Genomic DNA, 23,544 nt, shown 5'->3' with positions numbered 1-23,544 from the left:
GCATGTGTATTGAGTTCAGTTTCTTGGAGATATTTTGTAATTCTGTAGGTTTGTTTGAATGTCAACTTGAATTAGTTCACTCAAAAATGAATATTCTGTCATTTACTCACCTTCATGACGTTCCAAACATCTGACGTTTCCTCTGTGGAACACAAAAAGGAAATTTCTAAGAAAATCCTGATTGGCATCTGCTGTAGATTTAATAATAATGGGGCAATGAAGTTGTTAAAACTCCAAAATAAAAGTGGCTCCGTTGTTATTTTTAACTTTTTAACTGAATGCTCTTATTAATGAGAATTAGTGAAAGTTTGCTAATAGACGAAGATTATTAGTAAATTAAAACTGTCTAAAATAAATGTATACAGGTTTGCTCACAAGTAAGCAAAAATAAAAATGTGGTAACTGCTGGCTGAATTGGACAGGAGATATTCACAATAAGTGTTGGCCTCCTGTGTGGCGTGTGAGGCAGTATTCAGTTGTGAGGAAAAAAACTGCATCAGTCCTCTACTAAGTGTGTATGCAAGATTTATTCTCCGCATGTGACAGCTGAAATGGATCTTGCAAAAATGTGCTATGACATCACCGATCACTCTTAAGAAACGTAAAGATGAAATGGGCTACCGAAGGACAAATATCAAAAATATTCAGACTACTGTAGCTTGCAAATACTGTTACTACAACCCCCCCCCCCCCCCCCCCCCCCCCCCCCCAAACACTGTTTCGGCTATAAAAGTGGATCGGTTTTGTTTGTAATGGAAAAGTTATTTCATTTAGTTTTTGTTTTTTAAAGTAACCACCAAGGGTCAAGCAGTAGATGGTGAGCCTGTGTTTAATCAATTAGCCTTATCAAATCATCTTGACTTGCCTGAAATAAAATCTATAGATCTGAAACAGTTCAAGCACATAATGTTTAAACGTTAAATATATATATAGATGTGCATATCCAATATTTTGCAGAGAGTGGAAGATGAAGCGCAATTTGTAGGACGTGGAGGCACCAGTACATTTTTTCAGTGTATACGCATAATTTTTTCTCATAAGGTAAGAGTAATACATCATTTGAAACTGTAAAAGTTCTACTGTTATTTGTGTGCACTCACAATTTTAACAAAGCGTTGTGCTTTTATAAAACAAAAAACAAACATGATATGCTTTCTGCCGTCTAGTCTTGAACTGGAGCGCTTTGCAAAAATTAACCGAAACTCAGCGAACATGCTTCACAGACATGATAAATATATATCTATAGGAAGGGTAACGAAATAAAACAAAAATTATTTCATTTATAATCATAATCCGTAAAGATCCACTTCTCTTTAAAGGCCCATAATGAGGAGATGCTGAGTGAGGATCGGCAACTTCATCCTTGCCAGCTGCGACATTGACTGACTCAGAAAACACTATTTACTAGTAAATAATTAAAACATTTCCACACCCCAAAACTTGACTCTGAACAAAACGAACAGTGATTGGTTGTTTGACATGTCAGTCAAACGGCCTCATAGGCGGGCCTTGGCCAATATTCAGCCGTCAGTCCGAATGTCTGGCTCTGCTACGCAAGACTAGGCTACTTCAGAAATAAGTTTCTCAGTTATGAAGAAATAAGGAACTGGCTCTGATCTAGCACACTTAGAATGATCTGACTGAAATATTCCCAGAAAAGATGAAAGATAGTGGTCGCCTATTCTGTTCGGAAAAAGAGGCGGCTTTTCTGCATTGTTTTTAACTCTTTGTACAACAGTTATTGTTCATTCTAAATCTATTTTTAATATAGAATATGTGTTACATAAATACATGAAATGTAGAATATATAAAAAAGTTAAAGCTCTTCTGCGTGTGAGTGCTCACCCTCCCGATTAAAAGCGAAACTCCGCCTATGGTTTAAGCTGCACCTTATCTTTTCAAATATTGTAGTTAGTACTTTATTTTATTCATGGTTTGTTGTGATTAGAACATATCGTTTTAATTATGAAGGTTCGTTTGGTCGAAGTGTTTAAAATGGATGAATGCTGATTTCGTCACGTGACTTAAGGTGTGTTTTTTCGTTCAACAAAACTAAACACAAAACGATCCCGCAGATGCTTCACATAGAAACCTTTCTTTTACTGTCTATGATAGAAACTGAAGGAAGGAAAACTGGAACCGGAAAATCTGGTGGAAGCCAGTATATCATCCATGGAGAGTGTATTTTAGTTAGTGGTGATCTCAGGTTATTTTACTGACGTGTGTGTGTGTATTAGCATACATTAAAAAATAAATAAAATAATTGGCACTATTTTGCTCCGTTTATTAACAATTTGTATCTGGACTATCCTACGCTCTCCATTGACTTTCTATTGCGGGAAATTGCAATTTCCATAGACTGTATAAAAACAGGTAGTAATTTCTCATTACAAAAAAAAAAAAAAAAAATGGAAAAAGAACAATACCTAAAAGCTGCTATGTGACAATACAGTAAACAAGCTACACCACCCAGAACTACATTTTTATAAGCTGTCGAACCCCCCACCCCCCTCAATTTTTTTTTTTTAATATATTTCTTAAATCTTAATATATTTCTTCCTCTTAGACTCACATAGGGTGGTTAAATAATCATTTTTCGTGGTTACAAATCCTGAATGGTCTTGTCGCAGATAAGCCTATATGTTTCCCTCCAGTGGGCACAGTCTGGCGCAGTTCTCAGAGTAATATCACATGCTCTATTTTTGTGTCCTAAATGCTTGTTTTTTTGGTCGACAGCTTAAAAAACTTTTTTAGCTTGTTTACTGTTTTCCTCGTCACATAGCAGCTTTTAGGCATTGCTCTGCTTTTTGTTGTAAGTCAGAAATGACCAGGAGGCAGCTTCCAAGTAAATGGAAAGCGTTTGGACTCCCAACCCCGGTGGGCGTGGTCTTCAGAGTATGAGGCGTTGCGCTGTCTCACCACGTCAAAAAATGTGACTTCATCAACACGATGTAGATTTTTAACATGGAAGATGAAAATAGACAATTTAGAACTATTGAATGCCAACATTGTATTTTATGATATGCAACACAAATAAATAACTCTAATCTCAGAAAAAGTAGTCTGGGGTTTCATGACCCTTTGCTTCACCCTTTCTTTTCAAATACTGTAGTTAGTACAGTATTTTATTCATGGTTTGTTGTGGTTAGAACATAATATTTTAATCATCGAAGTTTCGTGTAGACTAAGTGCTTAAAATGGATGAATGCTGATTGCGTCACATGACTTAAGGTGTGGCGGTTTGGGCAGGTAGGGTCAACCAAAAATGGGCGGGTCATAGGTTGCTTTTTTTCGTTCAACAAAACTAAACACAAAACGATCCCCCAGACACTTTACATAGAAACTGGAGGAAGGAAGACTGTAACTGGAGAATCTGGTGGAAGCCAGTAACAATCTTCAAGGGAGAGAGTCATTTAGTCCGTGGTGGTCTCACAACTATCTTATGGTTATTGTATATACATATATATTTAATTATTTATTTTTAAATATAGACTTTATTTAGTTTTTATTATTTCAAAACCAACAACATTAATCAGCAGTGATCTGTGCGCGCTCTCAGATAAATCTTCACAAGCCTGAGGTGGTGGATCAGAAGAAAGGGGTAAGTTGATTGGAGTGTTGTTCTCAAATTATCTACATATTCAAAATATTTTCGGGCATAAAAAACTAAAATTTGGCACCACATTTTGCTCCATTTAATAACAACTTCTAAACGTTTATAGAAAGCACGTGCTCGACATGATAAAGCGACTGTTGCGCATCATTTTGTGTCAGTAACCTTAGGGGGTCAGTAACGTTATCAGTGTGCGATATTGACCAAAAATTTGCATCATATTTTACATTTAATCAGTCGGTTATAGTAAAAATACATGAAGGCTGTTACTAAACAAATGAAATCAGTATCAACAAAATTTATCTTTGCAGAAGTTGCATATAAAGTGGCATTCAAACCGAATCATTTAAATGGTTGATTCATTCAGGAACGAAACACCTTCATGTTGCTCAGAGATGTAAAACTGTGCTGGTGTGGTTTGTAATGATTTTTGTTGGCGAGATAGAGCAAAAACAGCCAATATGGTGTCTAAAACGTAAGTCTCTTGATATTAATTTATAGTCCCATGAGGATTATTTTTCATAGAATTGTTTCTAAACTGAAGAGCACATAGCCTGTAAATAATTATATATAGGATGAGTTTGTTTATACAGGAAGAGCTAAACAGAGAGAGAGGGGAAAACTAAATAAATGTGAAGCTGAAATATAAATGCTGGCCTATATTTTAGTATTCTTATGATTTTGATTTTATTTTGCCTAATGCCAAGAATATGAATAACTTTCATCTCAATGAAAAAACTGTAATTTCTCAGTTGATTCTTGTATGAATGCATAGAGACCTTTTTTGATTTGCATTTTTAAGAAATGGGCGATTATGGTATCGAAGAACAGGACACTTTTCCCGTGCAGATGGGCGAGGAAGGTGGCAATCGAGGAAATCCCAAGAGAAGAAGTCGGAGGGTAGAGAATATTCATAAGAATGTTTCTAGGTGGATGCTTCCCGAGGAGTTACGGGAGACGTATTTGGAGCGCGCGAACTGCTGTCCGCCACCTATCTTCATCATCCTTGTCAGTTTAGCGGAGGTACGATAAAATGTTTGCTGCAAAACATTTGTACGACCCAACTCGTACGATTTTATACGGTTTGTCTAAACTCCTGTGTCGGTTAGGTTTAGGGGCGGGGTTAGGTGTAGGTCATTCGTGCCTCACTATGAAAGAACTGAGATTCTCTTGAGTTTAGCGTTCCACTTTTCCATTTCTGTTTAGCGAGTCTTAGCCACAGAGGTTAAAAGGCCAAATTCATCCTTGTTTCCATGGACATTCATCAAAATAGACCAATTGTCACTGACAATAAGTGTCTTGAAAATTAAGAAACGTATGAGACCTGCCATTAGAAAGAGTGATTTTCATTAAGTGATTAAGAAATTAATTTAAACATTGTTAATTTTATTTATTTTGTACTAACAAGATGCATCTAAATATGTGTTAAATTCTGCAAAGCCAATGTTTTTTCCCGTTCTTACCTGAAATGTTACTGCTACAGTAGAAATCAATGACTTTTGAGACATTGGCACAGGTTTTGGACACATTTTTTTGGCAGATGAAACAATGAAGTCACAAATTTTCAATCTTTGACAGTTGGGAGTGTTTATCTACTATGCAGTATGGAAGCCTCAAAAGCAGTGGATAACCCTGGGAACAGGGATCTGGAATAGTCCTCTTACCTATAAACCTGAAAACCGTGGTGAGGCTTGGCGGTTTCTCTCCTACATGTTTGTACATGCCGGGTATGCATTTTGCTTCCTTTCTTCAACTGTATTTGATGACTAATGAATAATTTTGAGACAATTATGGTTGTCTACATGATAGTGCTCAATAAAAAAATTATATTTAGCCCCTTTATTTTGAAATTTGATTGACCCTACTTTTGAAAGAACAAATAAAATAATAACTTTTCAGTGACATAATTAAACTAATGTTCCACTATTGAAAGACAAATCAATGTATTACTGGATCTGACATCCAAGTTAGTACCCTGTTGGTAACTTTTAAATATATCTCTCTTATTAAATATATCTCTCTTGGTTTAGTGTGGAGCATATAATGGGAAACCTGATCATGCAGCTTTTTCTGGGCATTCCCCTGGAGCTGGTGCATAAGGGCTTTGAAGTTGGCATGGTCTATATGGCTGGAGTCCTTGCAGGTGGGTTATTGCCTTTTGGTAAATTTTATTAGGATACAGTATACAAAAACAGTTCACTGCATAGGATATGGTATATCTCACTGCAGTGCACTCTGTTTGACCTTTCATTTTGACATTAATGAAATGACACAAAATAATATTATCAATCATATATATATTTATATATATATATATATATATATATATATATATATATATATATATATATATATATATATATATCATATATATATTGCGTCTTGCGGAAGAACATCCTAGCCGGAACTACTTCTCTCTGTTTATGTCTATGAAGAATCACAAAGGTACTGGGTTACTCCGCCGCGGTACCCCCCGAAGCAATCTAAAATAGTCCGAATATAAACACTTATTATAGGTGCACCCTAGTGATTCAGGACAAGCTAAAAACACGGTTTGGAAAATGGATTCATGGTGTACTCGCTTATTATATACATTTTTCTACATTTTGAACACAAACAAAGTTACGGACCGCAGCTCTGATTGGTTGTTTCTTACTGCTGGGAGGAGCCAGGGGAGCTTTTTTTTTTTCACAGATTATCTGTCTCATATTCTACTGTCAGGACATAATGACAGGTTCAACAAATATGTAAAAAATATATTTTTACAAAAGTTACCTACTGCAGCTTTAAGAGTTGATTATAATCTCAATTGGCTTCATTCATTTCAGTCTTTAGCTCTTGCCCCTCTTCTAATTCTCATGGAATGTCTGTTTGTGTATCAATCCTCTTTCAGGCTCTCTCGCCAGCTCCATCTTCGATCCTTACAGTGCTCTTGTGGGTGCTTCAGGTGGTGTTTATGCCCTCATAGGAGGTTACTTCATGAATGCTGTGGTGGTGAGTAGTTTTTAAAATGTAATGGGATATCATAAAAAAATGCAATTCAGATAATCTACTCAAGTTCCAAATGTATAAGGTTGTCTTTTTCTTCTAGAATTTCAGGGAGATGATGCCACTTCTGGGAGTGTTTCGCATCCTGGTAATTGTTCTGATTGGTGCGCCTATTTCCACTTTCCATAAATGACATCTGACATATTTTTTAATATCTACTATTAATATTTGGAAAAAATTAAGCACGGTTTACTGGAAAATAAAATTGTATTATTCTTTATATATTTTTTCCAGTTGGAACAGATGTTGGATTTGCTATTTACAGAAGATTCATTAACCACGAGGCTGGGATGAAGGTGAGACCATAATAGAACCATAAACCATATTGAAAATATATATATTTACCTATACCGTGGAATAAGATAAAAGTCTTGATAATTAACTAGAATGGTTGTTCATATTTGGCTTTTTTTGTTAGGTCTCTTTTGTGGCTCATATTGCCGGTGGGGTAGCAGGCATGACCATTGGTTATGTGTTTTTCACCAACTTCAATAAAGAGCTCCTGAAGGATCCACGCTTCTGGATGTGCATTTTGGCATACATCGCTGCCTTCTGTTTTGCTGTAGGTTTCAACATCTTCTTGTCCCCAGTGACTGCATGAGGAGGATGTGTGTGTTAAAGTTATATGTCAGAATATCCTGTTGGTCTTTTTTAAAGGTTGAATGCTAATACACTATATGTAAAGGAAACAAATGTTTATATATATATATATATATATATATATATATATATATATATATATATATATATATATATATATATATATATATATATATATATATATATATATATTTTTTTTTGGTGGGACCATTCATTTTATATTCACAAATTCCTGAGCTTTTTTAAGGCTTGTTTACAAATTTCTGTCATGACTAAACAGATCAATTTAATTAGAGTTTGATTTGTATGAAGCCAAAAATGAGCTTTGTGTTTAAAAAGATAAACTTGGCATGTAGTTGTTATTATTATTATTTATAAAAACTCTAAATGTATTTCACATTATTGTCATCTCAGAATATTTGAGATGTCATAATAATACAAGTAGAGGGCAGCACTGATCAGCATGTTGACAGAACTCCACCTGAGGTCACAAATGTAGTTAAATGTGATATTGCATTGCAAGTTATTGACCTTTAATAAAAAGGAAATGTCATTTCAATACTAATGATATGCATATATAATAATGCATTTACAATTGATTATCACATCATTAAGATTTAGAAATTGGTTTAAGGCTGGAAATGTGGTGGCAATTTGAAGAATCATGTCATATTGTACAACACTTTAAAACCATATTGGTCTATTTCATTTAGTAGTATTTATGTGTTTTTTACATATAGTTGTTTTATGAACTGGTTAATGAATTTGGATGTGAAATAAATGTTGTGCTATGCTGAACCAAGGTGAAGTGAGTTTACAACGGAAAGCATCCTGTCCTCTGTTCCTCTGTTTTAATTAGCTGATAGTAGTTCTCCAAAACAGAGCATTGATTGCTGCCCAATATGGATACAGTGTTCTTGCCAGTCTAAACAACATTCCAGGTATTTTCAGTTAACAAAACTAAATTTGAACGGTTTTCATTACAAATGCGCTATTTTGATGGCAGTTGAGTTTTCACTGAGGTCCTTCATATTTAAATGGTGTGTTTGCTACAGGGAATTTTTTTTTCAAATGACTAACAAACTCCATCCACATGGTATAAAATAGTTCACTGATCGTTAAAGCATTATTTTGTGAATTGATCCTATATACTAATGCTAGTCCTCACTTGCTGCACAATAAACTCAATATCTCAATAGTGGATGTTTCTGAAATTTACAGAACTATTGTTTACCTGGTGTGACCTGTAAGTTCTCAAAGGGCATTTAAGGATGAAAAGAGGAGCTTTTGCTTTGAGGCTGATTTTCCACTTTACTGACCAATCACATCAACTGGGTAAATTTCGGACTAACAAAACATTCCAGTACAATCCAGAATTTGGGTTGTAAATCAAATCAATGCATGAGGCTCCCACCCCTAATATGTATTAATCTAATTCTGGGTTATTTTTAGAACTTAATTGACACTGTCTGGGGCTGTGTTTGCAACTAAATGTTCATCAGAAGTTTAGTTCTTTGACCCTGAGTAACACTGACATGTGATTGGCCGCCACCACATTCCCCAGCTGACCCCACCAGGTACTTTGTTCCAATCTATTGTTAGTAGCAGAAATACATATACATAATATTCACTACACTAAGATTGTTTTTGAAAAAATAAAATAATAATACTTGGATTGAGCAAGGATGCATTCAGTTAATCAAAAGCGATAGTAAAGACTTTTACAGTTTTACAAACAAATCAATGCTGTTCTTTTAAACTCTGTTTATCAAAGAATCCTGAAAGAAGTCTTCCACAAAAATATATAGCAGCATAGCTGTTTTCATCATTGATAATATGTTTCTTGAACACCAAATCAGTAGCCTATATTATAATGATTTCAAAAGGATCGTGAAACCCTGAAGACTGGAGTAATGGCCGCTGGAAATAAGTTTTGCCCTCACAGCAAAAAAAAAAAAAAAGTATTATGTAAAGTATAAATAGTTGAATTACTGTGTGTGTGTGTGTGTGTGTGTGTGTGTGTGTGTGTGTGTGTGTGTGTGTGTGTGTATATATATATATATATATATATATATATATATATATATATATATATATATATATATATATATATATATATATATATATATATATATATATTAATCACTATAAATTCATTTTAATCTGGGAGCACATCAGGGAGCATAAAACGAATTAAATGAAACCTAATATGATTCTCTTTTTAAAATACAAAAGCTTTAATTTAGTTATTCATTAAAATCATGCCTGAATCAGATTGTGTAATAAAGTGGCTCACTCGTTACGTTAAATAGGGCTTGCCTGACATGCCCCTAAATAAATGTCTCAGAATGTATCAACCAACAGCAGTTAGTGAGTGTAAGGGGATTGCACCATTGATTTATTTTAAATGGAATAAAATATCACCACGGCTAACTGAGACGACTTTAATTACATTGGGCTGGACCTAGCAGAGTATGAAATCGGACATGACCGATTGATTACCTCCCGAAGTATTGACTACAAAAAGTAGTGCCAACATGTGACCAAATGCCATTAGAAAGCGTTGCGCTTAGCTCTGAACATTTGAATGGAAAAAAGTACAATAATTCTCAGCTTTTGCGGTTTTATTTAAAATTTCACCAAATAAAATATGTGTTGCTTCTCTATTTCTCTGTAAATCGCTCCACAAGTAGAGAAGCGCGCGTGAGTTTACCTATTTTTACAACTCAGCATAAAACGGGCGATAAATAGCATCAAACATGCAAGACCGTATACTGTGAAAGAGCGTGTACATACGAGCATGAACGTAATGACATACAGAAGCTGTGCGCTTGCCAACAGACCCTTGCGTATTCGGAAAACTACTTTTGGTGCCTACAGAGAGAAAAGAAGGGGTCACAAAAGTTCAAGTGATATGCTGCGTCAAATGTGCAGGTCACCAACGATTTTTTTTATATTTTGGCGGCCTGGTGGCGCTTGTATGACCCGCGGGGATTTCAAGCTCCGACCGTCTGCACATACTGCTGTAAGGTAAATGGCTTCTGTTAGTGTATTGATTTCTCCTGCATGACTATAAGTTGGGACAAATGGACCTGCTTGTTTTGCGTTTAGTCGAGACCTTTAACGATGACCAGTCTATGGCACGAGTCTAGCTTTTTGTACTTAAAGTGTAGGCGTTGGAGTAGCTTTTGAGTTACTATGAAGATTTACTTAACTTCCTCCTTGTTTCTTTAAGGTACGTTGGTGTTTCTGTTTACTTTTAACAAAACTGCAAATGTATGTATAATAATAATAATAATATTAAAAAATTAATTATAATAAAAATAATTATATCCAAATTAAACCATACACCTAGTACCTTTTGTAAACATTTTAAAAAAATCTTTCATTGAAAAACTCATATCGTCATACCGTTTATGACTGAATTTTACCATATACCTGACTATTTTTATGCGTGTGATGGAAACTTTGTGTTGTTGCGTTAGTAGTTTCAGTCTCGCATTCAAATTATATTTCTTATATTATTTCTTACTAGTTTTGAAATAAGTCTCCAATGCTTTATGCATCTATATAAATATATTGGGCTGCTATAAGATGTTCATATTTGCTCTGGGAAAAGTTTAAAACAAAAGTGACAGTATGAAAGTTATGTATGAAAAATTATTTTACATATGTTGTAAAATAATTTAATAATCTGATACTTAAATTTTTTTTCTCAATGCATGTTAATATTAAAATGCAAACCAGTCTTTTATTTATTTATTTTTTCTGGAGGTTTTCAGATACAATTTAAAGACAACTAACAAACACAAAATATATAGAGGGGACATTAAAGTAGAATGCATGTGGTGACACACTGTTGTCTACTGGTATTATGAAATAAAAAATAATTGTAAATATATTTTAGGGTTTGATGGTATGTTGAAATGCAATGAGAAATCAAGTCTCTAAGTATAAAAAGAATGGGGACCAAATTTAGTTGTTAACTTAAACTGAATGTTTCAGTTCTTACAAATAATACAGCATAGTTGCAATTTTTCCATATTGAAGTATGTTGTTAGCAGTTTCCGCCAGAGGTTTATTGAAAAAACAATTTCTTGGTGTTTGGATATAGCTGGTTTAGTCAAGTCTCAAAGCTACTTAAGGACATACTCCAACCAAAAGTGTTGTTGGTGGTGTTGGCAGAGCCCCACAGTCCATTTTCATGATTCTTGCTCCTTAATCCCTCTCTTAACAGACACAAAAATGGGAGACTGGAACTTTCTTGGTGGGATTTTGGAAGAGGTGCATATCCACTCCACCATGGTGGGGAAGATCTGGCTGACTATCCTCTTCATCTTCCGCATGCTGGTGCTTGGTGTGGCAGCGGAGGATGTGTGGAATGATGAACAGGCTGACTTTATCTGCAACACTGAGCAGCCTGGTTGCCGCAATGTGTGCTATGACAAGGCATTCCCCATTTCCCTCATCCGCTACTGGGTGCTGCAGGTCATCTTTGTTTCTTCGCCCTCGCTGGTGTACATGGGCCATGCTCTCTTCCGACTCCGTGCCCTCGAAAAAGAACGGCAGCGAAAAAAATTGGCACTGAGACGTGAACTCGAGTCCGTGGATGTGGAGATGACAGAGGTAAGACGCAAAATAGAGCGTGAGCTTCGGCAGATTGACCAGGGGAAACTGAACAAAGCTCCATTGAGGGGGTCTCTTCTGCGCACCTACGTGGCTCACATAGTCACCCGCTCGGCCGTAGAGGTGGGTTTCATGACCGGACAATATATTCTGTATGGGTTTCAGCTAAATCCGCTCTACAAATGTGAGCGGGAGCCCTGCCCGAATGCGGTGGATTGCTTTGTATCTCGACCCACTGAAAAAAGCTTCTTCATGGCGTTCATGCAATGCATAGCTGGCATCTCATTGTTTCTCAACATCCTGGAGATCATGCACCTGGGCTACAAGAAGTTTAAAAAGGTCATCTTGAACTACTACCCAGAGCTGAGGGATGATCTCGATGACAGCTACTATCCCAACAAACTGAAGAAAGATTCTATGGTGCATCAGACATGCATCGGCACCTCCACTGGCCGCAAGGCCACCATTGCATCGGCAACTAGCGGATACAACCTTCTTCTCGAGAGACCACCTGATGGAACCGCCTACCCTCCTTTGATTAACCCATCCTCTGCTTTCTTGCCTGTTCAGGGTGATTTGCCAGCCAAAGATGGTTCTGATGCACCAAAGTTCTCGCAGAATAGTCACACTGAGCACAACAGCAATTCCAACAACACCAGCAGTGATACGTGTTCACCACCTTGCAACTCCGTCACACCACCGAAGCAAGACGAAGGGGAAGATTCCGTCCACCTTCTGTCTCTGCTCAAGAAAGGCCAGGAGTCGAAGACTTCAGACTCATTGAGCCACACCAGGGAATCTCCTCACACATCATCCGGCATGGGAAAGAAGCCATGGAAGGTCAGTGCACCATGGAACTGCTCAACGGTTGTAGAAGGGAATGGCTCAGACACGGATTCCCTGGAAGGAGCTAAGGCCCGCTGTCCTTACGCCGCTGTGCGGGCACGTACTTCATCCAGGTCTGATCCCAAAATGAGCAGGCCTACCTCTCCTGATTCAATAGAGGAATCCAGCTCTGAGTCACGGCATAGTCCACGAGCATCACCGAGCCATCGAGCCTCATTGGCCAGCAGTTCCAGTAGCCGACGAGCAGCTCCTACAGACTTACAGATATGAGAAAAATTCATACATTCACTATTGATGGTATCCATGTCATTTGACCAGTTGTATGGTGATGGAAAATGACCAGAGTGACTGTAAAATGACTTTAATCTCCGACTAATGTTTTATTTTCATCGCTATAAAGTTGTGGCACTCCTTAACGGATTGTTTAGACTCTCTTTTTAAATACATATCAAATTAGCAGTACAAACTGACAGTAATGAATTAACAATAGTAGTATGACTACACTAGAGAGATTGTGCATGTGTTTATGTATGCCTTGTTCTCACCTGGACACCTTGTTCTCTTTTTTTCGGTACTTCCTGCATCAGAAGTCAAAATGATGTAATTGTAAAATAAATAAATAATAATAAATAAAATTAAAATATTGTGCTGGAATAGAACAGCTGTAAAAATCGTAAAAAATAATTGTTTTATGTGCATATGTCATTTTAACAGATAAATACACTGCGTTCCAAATTATTATGCAAATTGTATGTAAGTGTCATAAACATATTTTTTTTTGTTTTTCAATTAAACTCATTGATGGTTCTTGTGTCTCAGGGCTCTATGGACCACTGAAATGAATCTCAGACACCTGTGATCATTATTTTGCCAGATTAACCCAACTGAAGGAAAAGTACTTAAGAAGGACGTTCCACATTATTAAGCAGGCCACAGGTTTCAAGCAATATGGGAAAGAAAAAGGATCTCTCTGCTGCCAAAAAGTGGGAGGCAGTTCTCATCAAAACAGCAGCTCTGTGAGGCTATTCTGACATCCTGCAAACAAATTCAAGAAGAAACTCTCCAAAAACTCTAGTTCTATGGATGTAAGAATTGCTAAGGTGATATCTAAGAAGGGGTCCTATGTTGAGATGTAACTTGCCCTGTTAGGATGTTTTTGATTAAAATGGCTTTTGATTTCAGTAAATATGACCACCTAATGCTGCAAATGCCCATCTAAAATATTTTAACTCCGTGCACAATAATTTGGAATAGTGCATTTTCAGTTTTCTTTTATTTTTGAAATAAATACTCTTATCATAAGAAGGTTTGTTCAATAAAATTAGAATTATACCCTAATGGTTGATGACGTAAATTATACGGACTGTCATTTGCATTGACTAATTATGAAAATCAGAGAAAGATATAATTTGGAACATGATGCAAACTGGTCTGATTTACAGTGCAATTAAAACCAATATTAAAATGGATCCTTTTTTTCGAAGAGTATGGACACCAGTTTTTCTAAATTAAGATAAGATAAAACAAGCAAAATGAATATATTTTGCTAGCATGTATCTAATAAATGCATAAATAAACATACTGTGCATTATTTAACCATGCACACATGCTTTTACCAGTTAAATGAAGCTGGTTTAGAACCTTATAGGTAAAACCAAAGTTGTAAGTACCAAAATATCCAACAGTTTCGACTTAGGAATTCACCAAATTCAAATTTTAATATTTCTTGTATTTAATATGGTTTTGTACTTTATCTATGTTGTCTATTGCTGTTATTGTCCGCTTAACATTTTTTGTCATTGATTCATGTCATACTGTCACTAAAAAAAAGTTTCTTTAAGAAACCGTTCTTGTCTTACACTTAACTGTAAAGAGAATTATCATAAATGCTAAGTGTTACCTCACATTAAAGGGAGACAAACAGCCATTTGAAAATTATTTTAACAACAGTCCAGTGAATTTATAATACAGCTCAAAATCAGAAAATTTTAAGTGCTAACAGCACCATCTTCTGGAATAAAGTGAAAGTGAAAAAGTGAAGTGAAAGTGACGTGACATACAGCCAAGTATGGTGACCCATCAGAATTCATGCTCTGCATTTAACCCATCCAAAGTGCACACACAAACCGTAAACGCACACCCGCAGCAGTGGGCCTATAGATATGTATTTTGAGTCCTCACACAAAATATACTTTATACTATGACTTGAGATATTAGCAATTAAATGCTGCTCTAGTTTTAAGAACTAGATCAGTTATACTTTCTTGGTGTTTTAGAAAAAAAAAAAAAACATAAAACAAACAAAACACAACCCATCTGTCTTCCAAACAGTTGTTCAGATGAACCTGTTTCGTAAGAGCTCTACATTCCTACTCAACTTCTGAATGGAAAGCCTTTGCTATTTTTATTTCAAGAAGCCTTAATTATGATCCAGTCCTTTATAATTTATTTGGTGGTGTCCTAACCATAAAAAGATTGTCTTTCCAACATTACGTTGATTAAATGTACTTTTAATATTTTATCAATTTAATTGACCTCTGCTGCTAAAAACTGAACTAAAGTGAAACGGTTTCAGCACAGCTGTGCATATACAGTAGTAAAACTGAACAATGACAACACTGGCTTTAGCTATAGGACACATTGGTCAGTCAATGTTGTTATTGTCTGAAGACCTTACCTTTAATCAGCCTATTGTTTAACTTTTACACATGTTAATTATGTGTGGGATAACTTTCATTATTACATTAAACAACAGACTGTTTAAACCTTTTGAAGTCTAAATATAGTTGTCCAAATTAAATTACTGTCTTGATGTCATATGAACATATTTACATGGTAAATAGATATGACTTGAGCATAACAAATTACAAGAGATGTTAATTGCAGTTTACCCATCTGAAAGAAAGAACTAACATATAGGCTTATATAATGTTAAAATTGTATATTAACCAATGATTAAAATAATAAATATAGTTCAACAAACAAATATTTTATTGTTTGCAGATTTCTATTTGGTCAACAATTTTAAAATAAGTAAAACATAACAGAAGTTTCCCCACTAGATACTTATTGATTCATTTATTTACTACTTTTATTTTTATTTTTCTTCTTTTTTAAAAGGGCATACTGAGCTTGGAAAATGGGATTTAACTAACATTTATAAACGAACATTCATAAACAACATTTAACATTTACCAACAAATCTTAATCAGCATTTCAAGATAACAAATACCGCTTCAGAAGACAGGTCGAAAAAAAATATCAGGTGACCATCAGGCACATGATTTGCAAAGATCCCACCCACATTTTTACAGCTTAGTAGAGTGACACTTTACTTATCCAATCAGCGTACGAGTTACCGGACCGCCACCCAATTACACACGAGTATCGATTTTAAGTGGGCGTTTCATTCAGAAGGGAAACACAAGAGGCTGAAGATTTAAAGGAGAATCCATAATAAGTTTGCTCTCACGTATTTATACGCTAACGCGGTTTTACGTTTGTTCACCGAGCATTAATTTCGTCTTGATTGGATTAATAAAAATCGGCCAGGTTATATTTTAAAGGGGTAGGGGAGGGGGTTAACATGTCGATCCAGTACGAGGCACCGCTGGCGGACAGCTTCGGGGTGGCGGACTCGTTTCCCAAAGATTTCGGATATGGAGAAGAAGAAGAAGAAGAAGATATTGAGGATAATCCCACTCCCTCCGACAGCAAACCGAGGATCCTGCTGATGGGATTGAGGAGAAGCGGAAAGTCATCTATCCAGAAGGTAGGAGGAAGAGATGATATTTAGACCATCTAGGTTGTCGTTTACATATGGTCGTTCCTCTACTGACTTCTTATCGGAGCGCGTTTGAACCGGGTCAGAGCCGTTCCGGGCCGCCTAGCTGTCACTGGACACGGACAAGAGCACCACTCAGAGCACTGACAACCAACCTATTTCTTAAGCAGCAGTGGGTTTATGGAGTTGGATGCCATACAGGCCAAAATACATCACCCTCATTAATTTTGCTAAGAAGGATACATGTAGCATTATGTGCGTGCCGTGTTAATAGTGTGATAACTCACCCGGCATTGATGTGACACGTGATTTCTTAATGAAAACATTACTATAAAAGTACCAAACAGTATAACAACAAACACCATATAAACAAGCAGTTTCTGTCTGTAGTTATGACTCCCCACAGTTTCCATGCCACCAGCTGAAGATAAATGCTGCATCATCAAGCACTGAACACAAACACATGACAGTCATAACTTCTGTACCGCGAAACCCACAATTGCTTCAAGGAGAATACTTATAAGCATGCATGGAGGGGGAAAAAAAAGTGTGAGCAATGTGTTGTTATTGTTATTTTTCTGGCAATGTGACAATGTCTATCTGGCAACAGATGAAGTAAGCACCTTCATTTGTGATTTCACTTTTATCACTGAGACAACAGAAAACCCTTTTTAAACTTTTATATCATTGTATAATATTTATTTTTTGTCTTTCATCCATAATTTCACACCCATGATGTCACTAAGTCCATAACCTTATGTTACTATTGGGACAGTTATTGCCTGATAAATAATAAAAAAAAACGTACACCGAGTGCAACTTTAAAATGCCTATGATAGGCATGGCTATACAATTAAAGAATGTACAATTTGAAGCCTCTGAGACTTCAGTCTTGCCACCAGTAAGCTCCTCAGAGTCCATGAAACATGTGACTTGGCTTTTAGTTTGATTTCACAACTGTCTGACTTTATTACTCTCCCACTGGAGGTGAAACAGGGTACTTTGAGAATGCTTTTAATGTATCAAATGTCTTTGACTTATTAGGTGGTGTTTCATAAGATGTCCCCCAATGAGACCCTGTTTCTGGAGAGCACCAACAAGATCTATAAAGATGACATCTCCAGCAGCTCCTTTGTCAACTTCCAGATCTGGGACTTCCCTGGACAAGTGGACTTTTTCGATCCAACCTTCGACTACGAGATGATTTTCCGAGGAACCGGGGCCTTGATATTTGTCATCGATGCGCAGGTGAAACAAGAAATTCAAAGCTGTGACACTAATTAATGTGCACACCTAAACGACATTTTGATGAAGTTCTGTCAGTAATTCGAGACGGCTGGATTCTTTTGTGAAACGTTATAATTATAAATACTGACCAGCTTTGTAAAGTTTTAAGCAGATACAACTGGGTTTGTATCTGCTTAAAGTATCTATGTTTGTTTATATGATATTTCAAAAAGAAAGTCATTGTTATTAGGCTAATTAATCAATTAAATTGTCTTTTTTAACTTTCATAGTATGGAAAAAAAATACTATAGAATTCAGTGGGGACCAGAAACTGTTTGTTTAACCACATTCTTCTAATATCTTCATTTCTGGGTGATCTCTTTAATGGTTGTAAATCTTGGCATTGAGTTTAGACATTCTGGTTTTATTTAATTGAATGTTGTTTGTCATTGAGGCTTAGCTCATTGGATCACATTGACCTAAAGTAAAAATAGATACAAGATTGACTTTGTTTCTGCTGATACAAGGAAGTCCGTGCTGTTTTCCCTCAGCCCTTCAGTCTTCCTTCTAGCTGAAAATTATTTTAAAGTATGGCCGATTAGATTGCAGATTTGCAAACCCCTTTACCAATTGAAGTCTCAACTACAGCAGTGTGATATCACCCCCCCCCCTCCCCCCCCCCCCAAAAAAAAAAAAGATCAAGAAGATCTCTTAAAGTTCTGCAATTTGAAGAAATATTCTTGCATAATTTATGTGTATAGTTCTGTTCTAAATGTGTTAAATTGCAATTTAAAATTTGTTTGGTAACCCCAAGCACAGTATTTTCTCTAAACCTGGCCAACCTCGACATTGTACGTTGCATTCTTCCTCTGTATCACAGGATGACTATGTGGAGGCCCTTGGTCGACTCCACCTAACAGTATCACGCGCCTACAGGGTCAACCCAGAGATCAACTTTGAAGTCTTCATCCATAAAGTAGACGGCCTGTCTGATGACCATAAGATTGAGACCCAGCGGGATATACACCAGAGGGCTAACGATGACCTGGCAGATGCCAGTTTAGAGAAACTACATCTCAGGTATTAAACATTTGCATTTTTATTTTGAATGCTGCTTATTGATTGAAATACTCCTTGACCCCTAATATTTGTCACTATTAATGCAATTTGAGAATGTGAATATGAGGAAAATTTGTGTGAATGATATTTGTTTCTCGGTTTGTCTTTTACATCATTAAAAGCAAAGAAACTGTTAAATCAGAGCCACTCTGTTGACTTGATAATGGGTGTAATGGATTCATGTCGAAGAGTGGTTCTGTAAGGAAATGGTGATTATTAGTGTTTTTCATGAGCTCAGTGTTAAATCTCAGCGATTTATAGGAATTTGCTAAATTAATTTGGTCAGATTTTAAATGAGTGCCACTTTTGGATGAATCCGATTACAAGGTATTTTTTCTCCTGCTTTCTTCACTAATGCTTTAGAATCTCCTGGTACTTTTTTACCAAATGTAGAGATGAATATGCAGCTCTCAATTCTAAAGATCTAGGAGTGTGTGCTCAATGGTGCATTATCTGAAAATATTTGCATTTACATTTGAATTATTTATCTGTATCAGTCCGGCTATGGTGTCTCTGATCACCTCAAATAAATACACATTTTTTTTTGTTGCATAAAAGAGTGAAACCTTTTTAAACGTTTTAGTTGTCCAAAAGGTTGAAAAAGTGAAAAAGCATTTTTTTTTTTTTTTTTGCCTTTTAGGTTACTATGGTTTTTGTTTTCCAATATGTGTATTTGGATTTTGGCATCTTGGCATCTTTCTAGGAATTAACACTTACACAAATGCATTATTTACATGCTGAAGGCATATTAGGAAATCCAGAAGCTTGTTTTCCTTCAGCTCTGTTCAGTACAGCAATATGAGTGTGCGGTTCCAGAAGGCTTGAGCGGTCAGTGCCCACAGGCAGTGGAAGTTTCAGATATCTCTGTGGTTTTTATAGCTAACACAACCCTGGTAATACAAATTATTTTTTAAAAGTAGGACAGACTAATGTGTGCTGCTGCCTCATTTATTCAGAATTAACCATAATAATATAATCCTTAAATTAATAGGAATATTAGAATTACTCGCACTGCAGTTTTGTCACCTTTCATAATTGGCACCAACTGTCATTTGATACAAGTTGCTCATTATATTTGCACATTAGACCAGTGCGATATTAGAAGATGTTTTAGTATGTTAAAGGTTGCTGTCAAACACTGCAGAACCTTCATGCCCCTTCTGTTCTGCCAGATTTTGTTTTCCCTTTCTGTTCATTTGGCAGCAGATCTGTTTACACTGCAATGTTTGTGTCCCAAATATATAGTCTATAACACTGATTTTACATAAATATCCTACTAAGACGAGCATTTTGATCAAGAATTGCCTTTAACTGTTCGCCACTCACACATATCCATGTGATACTGCAGCTGTCAGGAGTGAGTGTTCAGGCCTGAGAAACGTTTCTTTAGCTACCCTGTAATTTCGTTTGAACAGTTGTACTGTTTACACATGTGCAACAAGGTTTGATCTGTGCAGATAATGGAATAAAAAAAACCTTAATTGGTTCACTGTGTAAATATGGCCATAATGCACTAAAAAATAAATAAAATAAAATAAGAAAAGCATTATCTGCAGTTTGGACCACCGTGCTAATACTGGTAAAATAAAAATTAGGTGTATGAGCTGTTATAAATCTTACATGCCGGTCTAATCGAATGCCTTTTTTCTGTCCTCTACAGTTTCTATTTGACTAGTATATATGATCACTCCATCTTTGAGGCCTTCAGTAAAGTTGTCCAGAAGCTCCTCCCTCAGCTCCCCACGCTGGAGAACCTTCTCAACATCTTTATATCGGTATGTGTCTCTACGCTTATCTTAATCATATTTACACCTTAATAAAGTTCCATTCCCTCTTTGGTCACTCATTTATCATCATTATGAAGAATTTATAGTGTTGTTGCTGCAGTGGAAATGGCTTATTCATTTTCCATCTCTGATTCAGTCATGCTCATGCATGTTTTATTATCCTCTCTATGCTGTAAGCTCCCATATCAAACCCTGCAGGGCATTATGCAACATGTTTGTGTATGTGTGTCTGCTAATAGAATTCAGGGATTGAGAAGGCCTTCCTGTTTGACGTCGTCAGTAAGATTTACATCGCCACCGACAGTTCACCGGTGGACATGCAGTCCTATGAACTCTGCTGCGACATGATCGATGTGGTCATCGACGTCTCCTGTATTTACGGGTGAGCCTTGTATATTATTTCTGCTTGGGGTACATGTGCAATGCATACAAACACAATCGATCCATCCATCTCTCTATTGGCTCAAATTTATTTTGCTCATAAGAGCGCTTTAAAACTTTATATTCCCCAATTATCTTAACTTGTAAAACCTAATTATTTCCTTTTTATTGTGGATGGTTTTCTGTCCTGTAAATGAAGCAAGTTGCATCCAAATGTAATTCTATGTTAATTCCATTTTAATAATACATGTTATAACTGCTCAAATAACTTCATGTAACATATATACTAATATACATTTCTTCATACTGTCTAAAATATGGTCATGGTTTTAGTTTTCATTTAAAAAACACAACAGTTTCAGAATATGAATGGTAGTTTTCCCCTCAAGCAGAGGAGTTGACATGTTCCTAACATAATTTTTAGTACGCTTGTTGTCAGTTCTGCATTCTGAGTGTGTTTTGATCATCTAGATTAAAGGAGGATGGCACTGGCAGTGCATATGATAAGGAGTCTATGGCCATCATCAGACTCAACAACACCACAGTGCTGTACCTGAAAGAGGTCACCAAGTTCCTCGCCCTGGTCTGCATCTTGAGAGAAGAGAGCTTTGAGCGCAAAGGTACACCACAGCAATAGTTATGTCGTTTTTTTCATACTAGCTGTTTTCGATTATTTTTAATTCTCCTATTTGTGCCACAGGATTAATAGATTATAATTTCCACTGTTTCCGGAAAGCCATTCATGAGGTGTTTGAGGTGGGTGTTTCCACCTCAAGGACAAGCACCCAGCCAGCTGGCACCCCTCTCATGAAGACTGTTGCCTTAAACGGAACCCCCAGGAGCACTGTGTAGACAGATAGTGATTAAGACAATGATAAAGTGTGGAGACGAAGGAAAAGGTAACAAAAGAAAGAGACTACGGGATGGGTCGCATTCTGTATGCTGACCATCATTACTGCTCCCAAATGTTTTATAAGCAAAAGAGTTTGAAAGTCGCTAAAATAAACTTGCCTCAGTGGGTGGGGCAGAAATGTAATGTGGGTAAGCTTGCAAAGCTGCGGATGAATGGAAGGGAAAAGGCACAAAAAAAGGTGGACCACTTTTTTTTGTGATTTTAAAAGGCATTAACCAACTGTTCCTCAAGAAAACATGTAACAAAGTGCAAGTCACTGAGAAAAAAAACAAAAAACAAAAGCACAGAAAGGAACCTCTCACCCTTTCAGGTCAAACCGCCTGACAACTTGGACGAATGCTGTATTATACTCTGCTGGTCACTTAACACGGTAGCCAAGTTTAAATGCATACCCGGTTTACTCCTCAACACGTGAATGTGGCTGACTTCTGTGAAAATTTGTGGTGCACAAAATTTGAGCGTACACTTCTGAAGCCTTATGTAGAGGAGGCCTGTCTGATGCAAGGCCCTAGTGGAAACATACACATTTGGTCACCTAAACAGCCCATGTATTGTGTATGAAAGGTTAGTAAAGGGATTGAAATGTGGTTTTGTATTTGTATTTGTGTTTGTGTACATGCATGTATGCAGTGGAAAGGGATATGCACCGGTTTGGGGCACAGAGATCTTATGAAGTAACACAAGTTTGCGACTCCGAAGACTGAGAAAGAGCTGTACTGTTCCATTTAACCTCTGGGACACTGTGATTGCACTTACCTCGGAGGATGTCAGGGATCATAACTAACTAAATTCAAACTGCTATGCTGTACTGTTGCCGTCCAGTTATATTACGGCATCCTTGGTGTGTAGCTCATGCAATCTGAGGACTTTGTAGGATGAACTTTAATTACTTACATTCCGGTTCTGAGGTGCCAATGCAGTTTTGCTCAGATTTAAAACTCGCTAATCTTTACTTTCACTCTTCCAATCACCAATCAGCATGTTGTTTGTGATTCGGAGAATCTGCTATAAAACAAAGAAATTAAGGATAACTAAAGTGACAGGACATTTGCATCAGTTAAATCCATTCCAAGCATTTCTGTAGAGATGCTTCACATCGTCTTGCAATCAGCTGTCTTTTCTAATGTCATTTAATGATAACTAAATGAAGTATGAAAAACACAAACTGATCTTCAGGCTTGCTTGTGATTACTGTTTCTCAGACTACATCTAGGACACAAATTATGCGTGTCTTGCGTTTTGCCAAAGGTGTTATCATTCACAAGAAATAAAACATGTACACACACACCGGAAAGAGTATTAATGTGCTGTCATTGATTTGGTCACACATTTAATTTAGAAATACCTAGGTGACGTTTTGTAATTAGCATATATTATTAAATGCTTATGCTTAAATTGTACCTGTCATATAATTGGGACCACACTTCCTGAAGGGGGAAAAATCATATGTGCACAAATCATCAAAGTTCGTAAAAAAAAAAAAAAAAAAAAAAATACAGTAGGTTTCGTCTTGGTCCTGAAAAGTTAAGATTGCGTCAGCGATTACAGTAGCAAAAATTGTGCGCGTCAAACAGACTGAAATTGAAGTCCTTAATATCCA

General features: G+C 36.5%; 3 protein-coding genes across 4 annotated transcripts; all 3 read left to right on the top strand.

The window, feature by feature from the left end:
- Positions 1–3,354: 3,354 nt before the first annotated feature.
- On the top strand, positions 3,355–7,353 carry LOC128030542 (rhomboid-related protein 2-like). The gene is made up of 8 exons (XM_052618256.1): positions 3,355–3,601; positions 4,416–4,636; positions 5,192–5,340; positions 5,644–5,756; positions 6,507–6,607; positions 6,705–6,765; positions 6,896–6,957; positions 7,080–7,353. The coding sequence occupies exons 2-8, from the start codon at positions 4,418–4,420 to the stop codon at positions 7,260–7,262; spliced, it is 888 nt and encodes a 295-aa protein (XP_052474216.1). The 5' UTR covers positions 3,355–3,601; positions 4,416–4,417; the 3' UTR covers positions 7,263–7,353.
- A 2,456-nt stretch (positions 7,354–9,809) lies between these two features.
- Positions 9,810–13,576, top strand: LOC128030536 (gap junction alpha-9 protein-like). Of its 2 annotated transcripts, none has more exons than XM_052618247.1 (2): positions 9,810–10,291; positions 11,499–13,576. In XM_052618247.1, exon 2 carries the CDS (start codon positions 11,507–11,509, stop codon positions 13,001–13,003), a length of 1,497 nt encoding a protein of 498 aa, XP_052474207.1. In that variant the 5' UTR covers positions 9,810–10,291; positions 11,499–11,506; the 3' UTR covers positions 13,004–13,576. The 2 variants fall into 2 exon arrangements, with proteins under 2 accessions (XP_052474207.1, XP_052474206.1); XM_052618246.1 differs by lacking the exon at positions 9,810–10,291 and adding an exon at positions 10,322–10,496.
- A 2,572-nt stretch (positions 13,577–16,148) lies between these two features.
- On the top strand, positions 16,149–23,238 carry LOC128030538 (ras-related GTP-binding protein C). Its single transcript, XM_052618249.1, has 7 exons — positions 16,149–16,505; positions 17,562–17,765; positions 18,625–18,824; positions 20,524–20,638; positions 20,890–21,032; positions 21,503–21,651; positions 21,732–23,238. The coding sequence occupies exons 1-7, from the start codon at positions 16,320–16,322 to the stop codon at positions 21,881–21,883; spliced, it is 1,149 nt and encodes a 382-aa protein (XP_052474209.1). The 5' UTR covers positions 16,149–16,319; the 3' UTR covers positions 21,884–23,238.
- Positions 23,239–23,544: the final 306 nt, after the last annotated feature.

Source organism: Carassius gibelio, chromosome A16 (assembly GCF_023724105.1).
Source record: "Carassius gibelio isolate Cgi1373 ecotype wild population from Czech Republic chromosome A16, carGib1.2-hapl.c, whole genome shotgun sequence".
NCBI lineage: Eukaryota > Metazoa > Chordata > Actinopteri > Cypriniformes > Cyprinidae > Carassius > Carassius gibelio.
This window is presented reverse-complemented; position numbering and strand designations above follow the sequence as displayed.

Bases quoted from the DNA above. Each gene is read 5' to 3' on its own strand.
- LOC128030542 (XM_052618256.1), top strand. From the start codon at position 4,418: ATGGGCGATTATGGTATCGAAGAACAGGACACTTTTCCCGTGCAGATG. The intron at 4,637-5,191 runs GTACGATAAAAT...AATCTTTGACAG, and splicing joins TCCTTGTCAGTTTAGCGGAG to TTGGGAGTGTTTATCTACTA. The intron at 6,766-6,895 runs GTGCGCCTATTT...TATTTTTTCCAG, and splicing joins CCTGGTAATTGTTCTGATTG to TTGGAACAGATGTTGGATTT.
- LOC128030536 (XM_052618247.1), top strand. From the start codon at position 11,507: ATGGGAGACTGGAACTTTCTTGGTGGGATTTTGGAAGAGGTGCATATC.
- LOC128030538 (XM_052618249.1), top strand. From the start codon at position 16,320: ATGTCGATCCAGTACGAGGCACCGCTGGCGGACAGCTTCGGGGTGGCG. The intron at 17,766-18,624 runs GTGAAACAAGAA...TCTGTATCACAG, and splicing joins TATTTGTCATCGATGCGCAG to GATGACTATGTGGAGGCCCT. The intron at 18,825-20,523 runs GTATTAAACATT...TGTCCTCTACAG, and splicing joins TTAGAGAAACTACATCTCAG to TTTCTATTTGACTAGTATAT.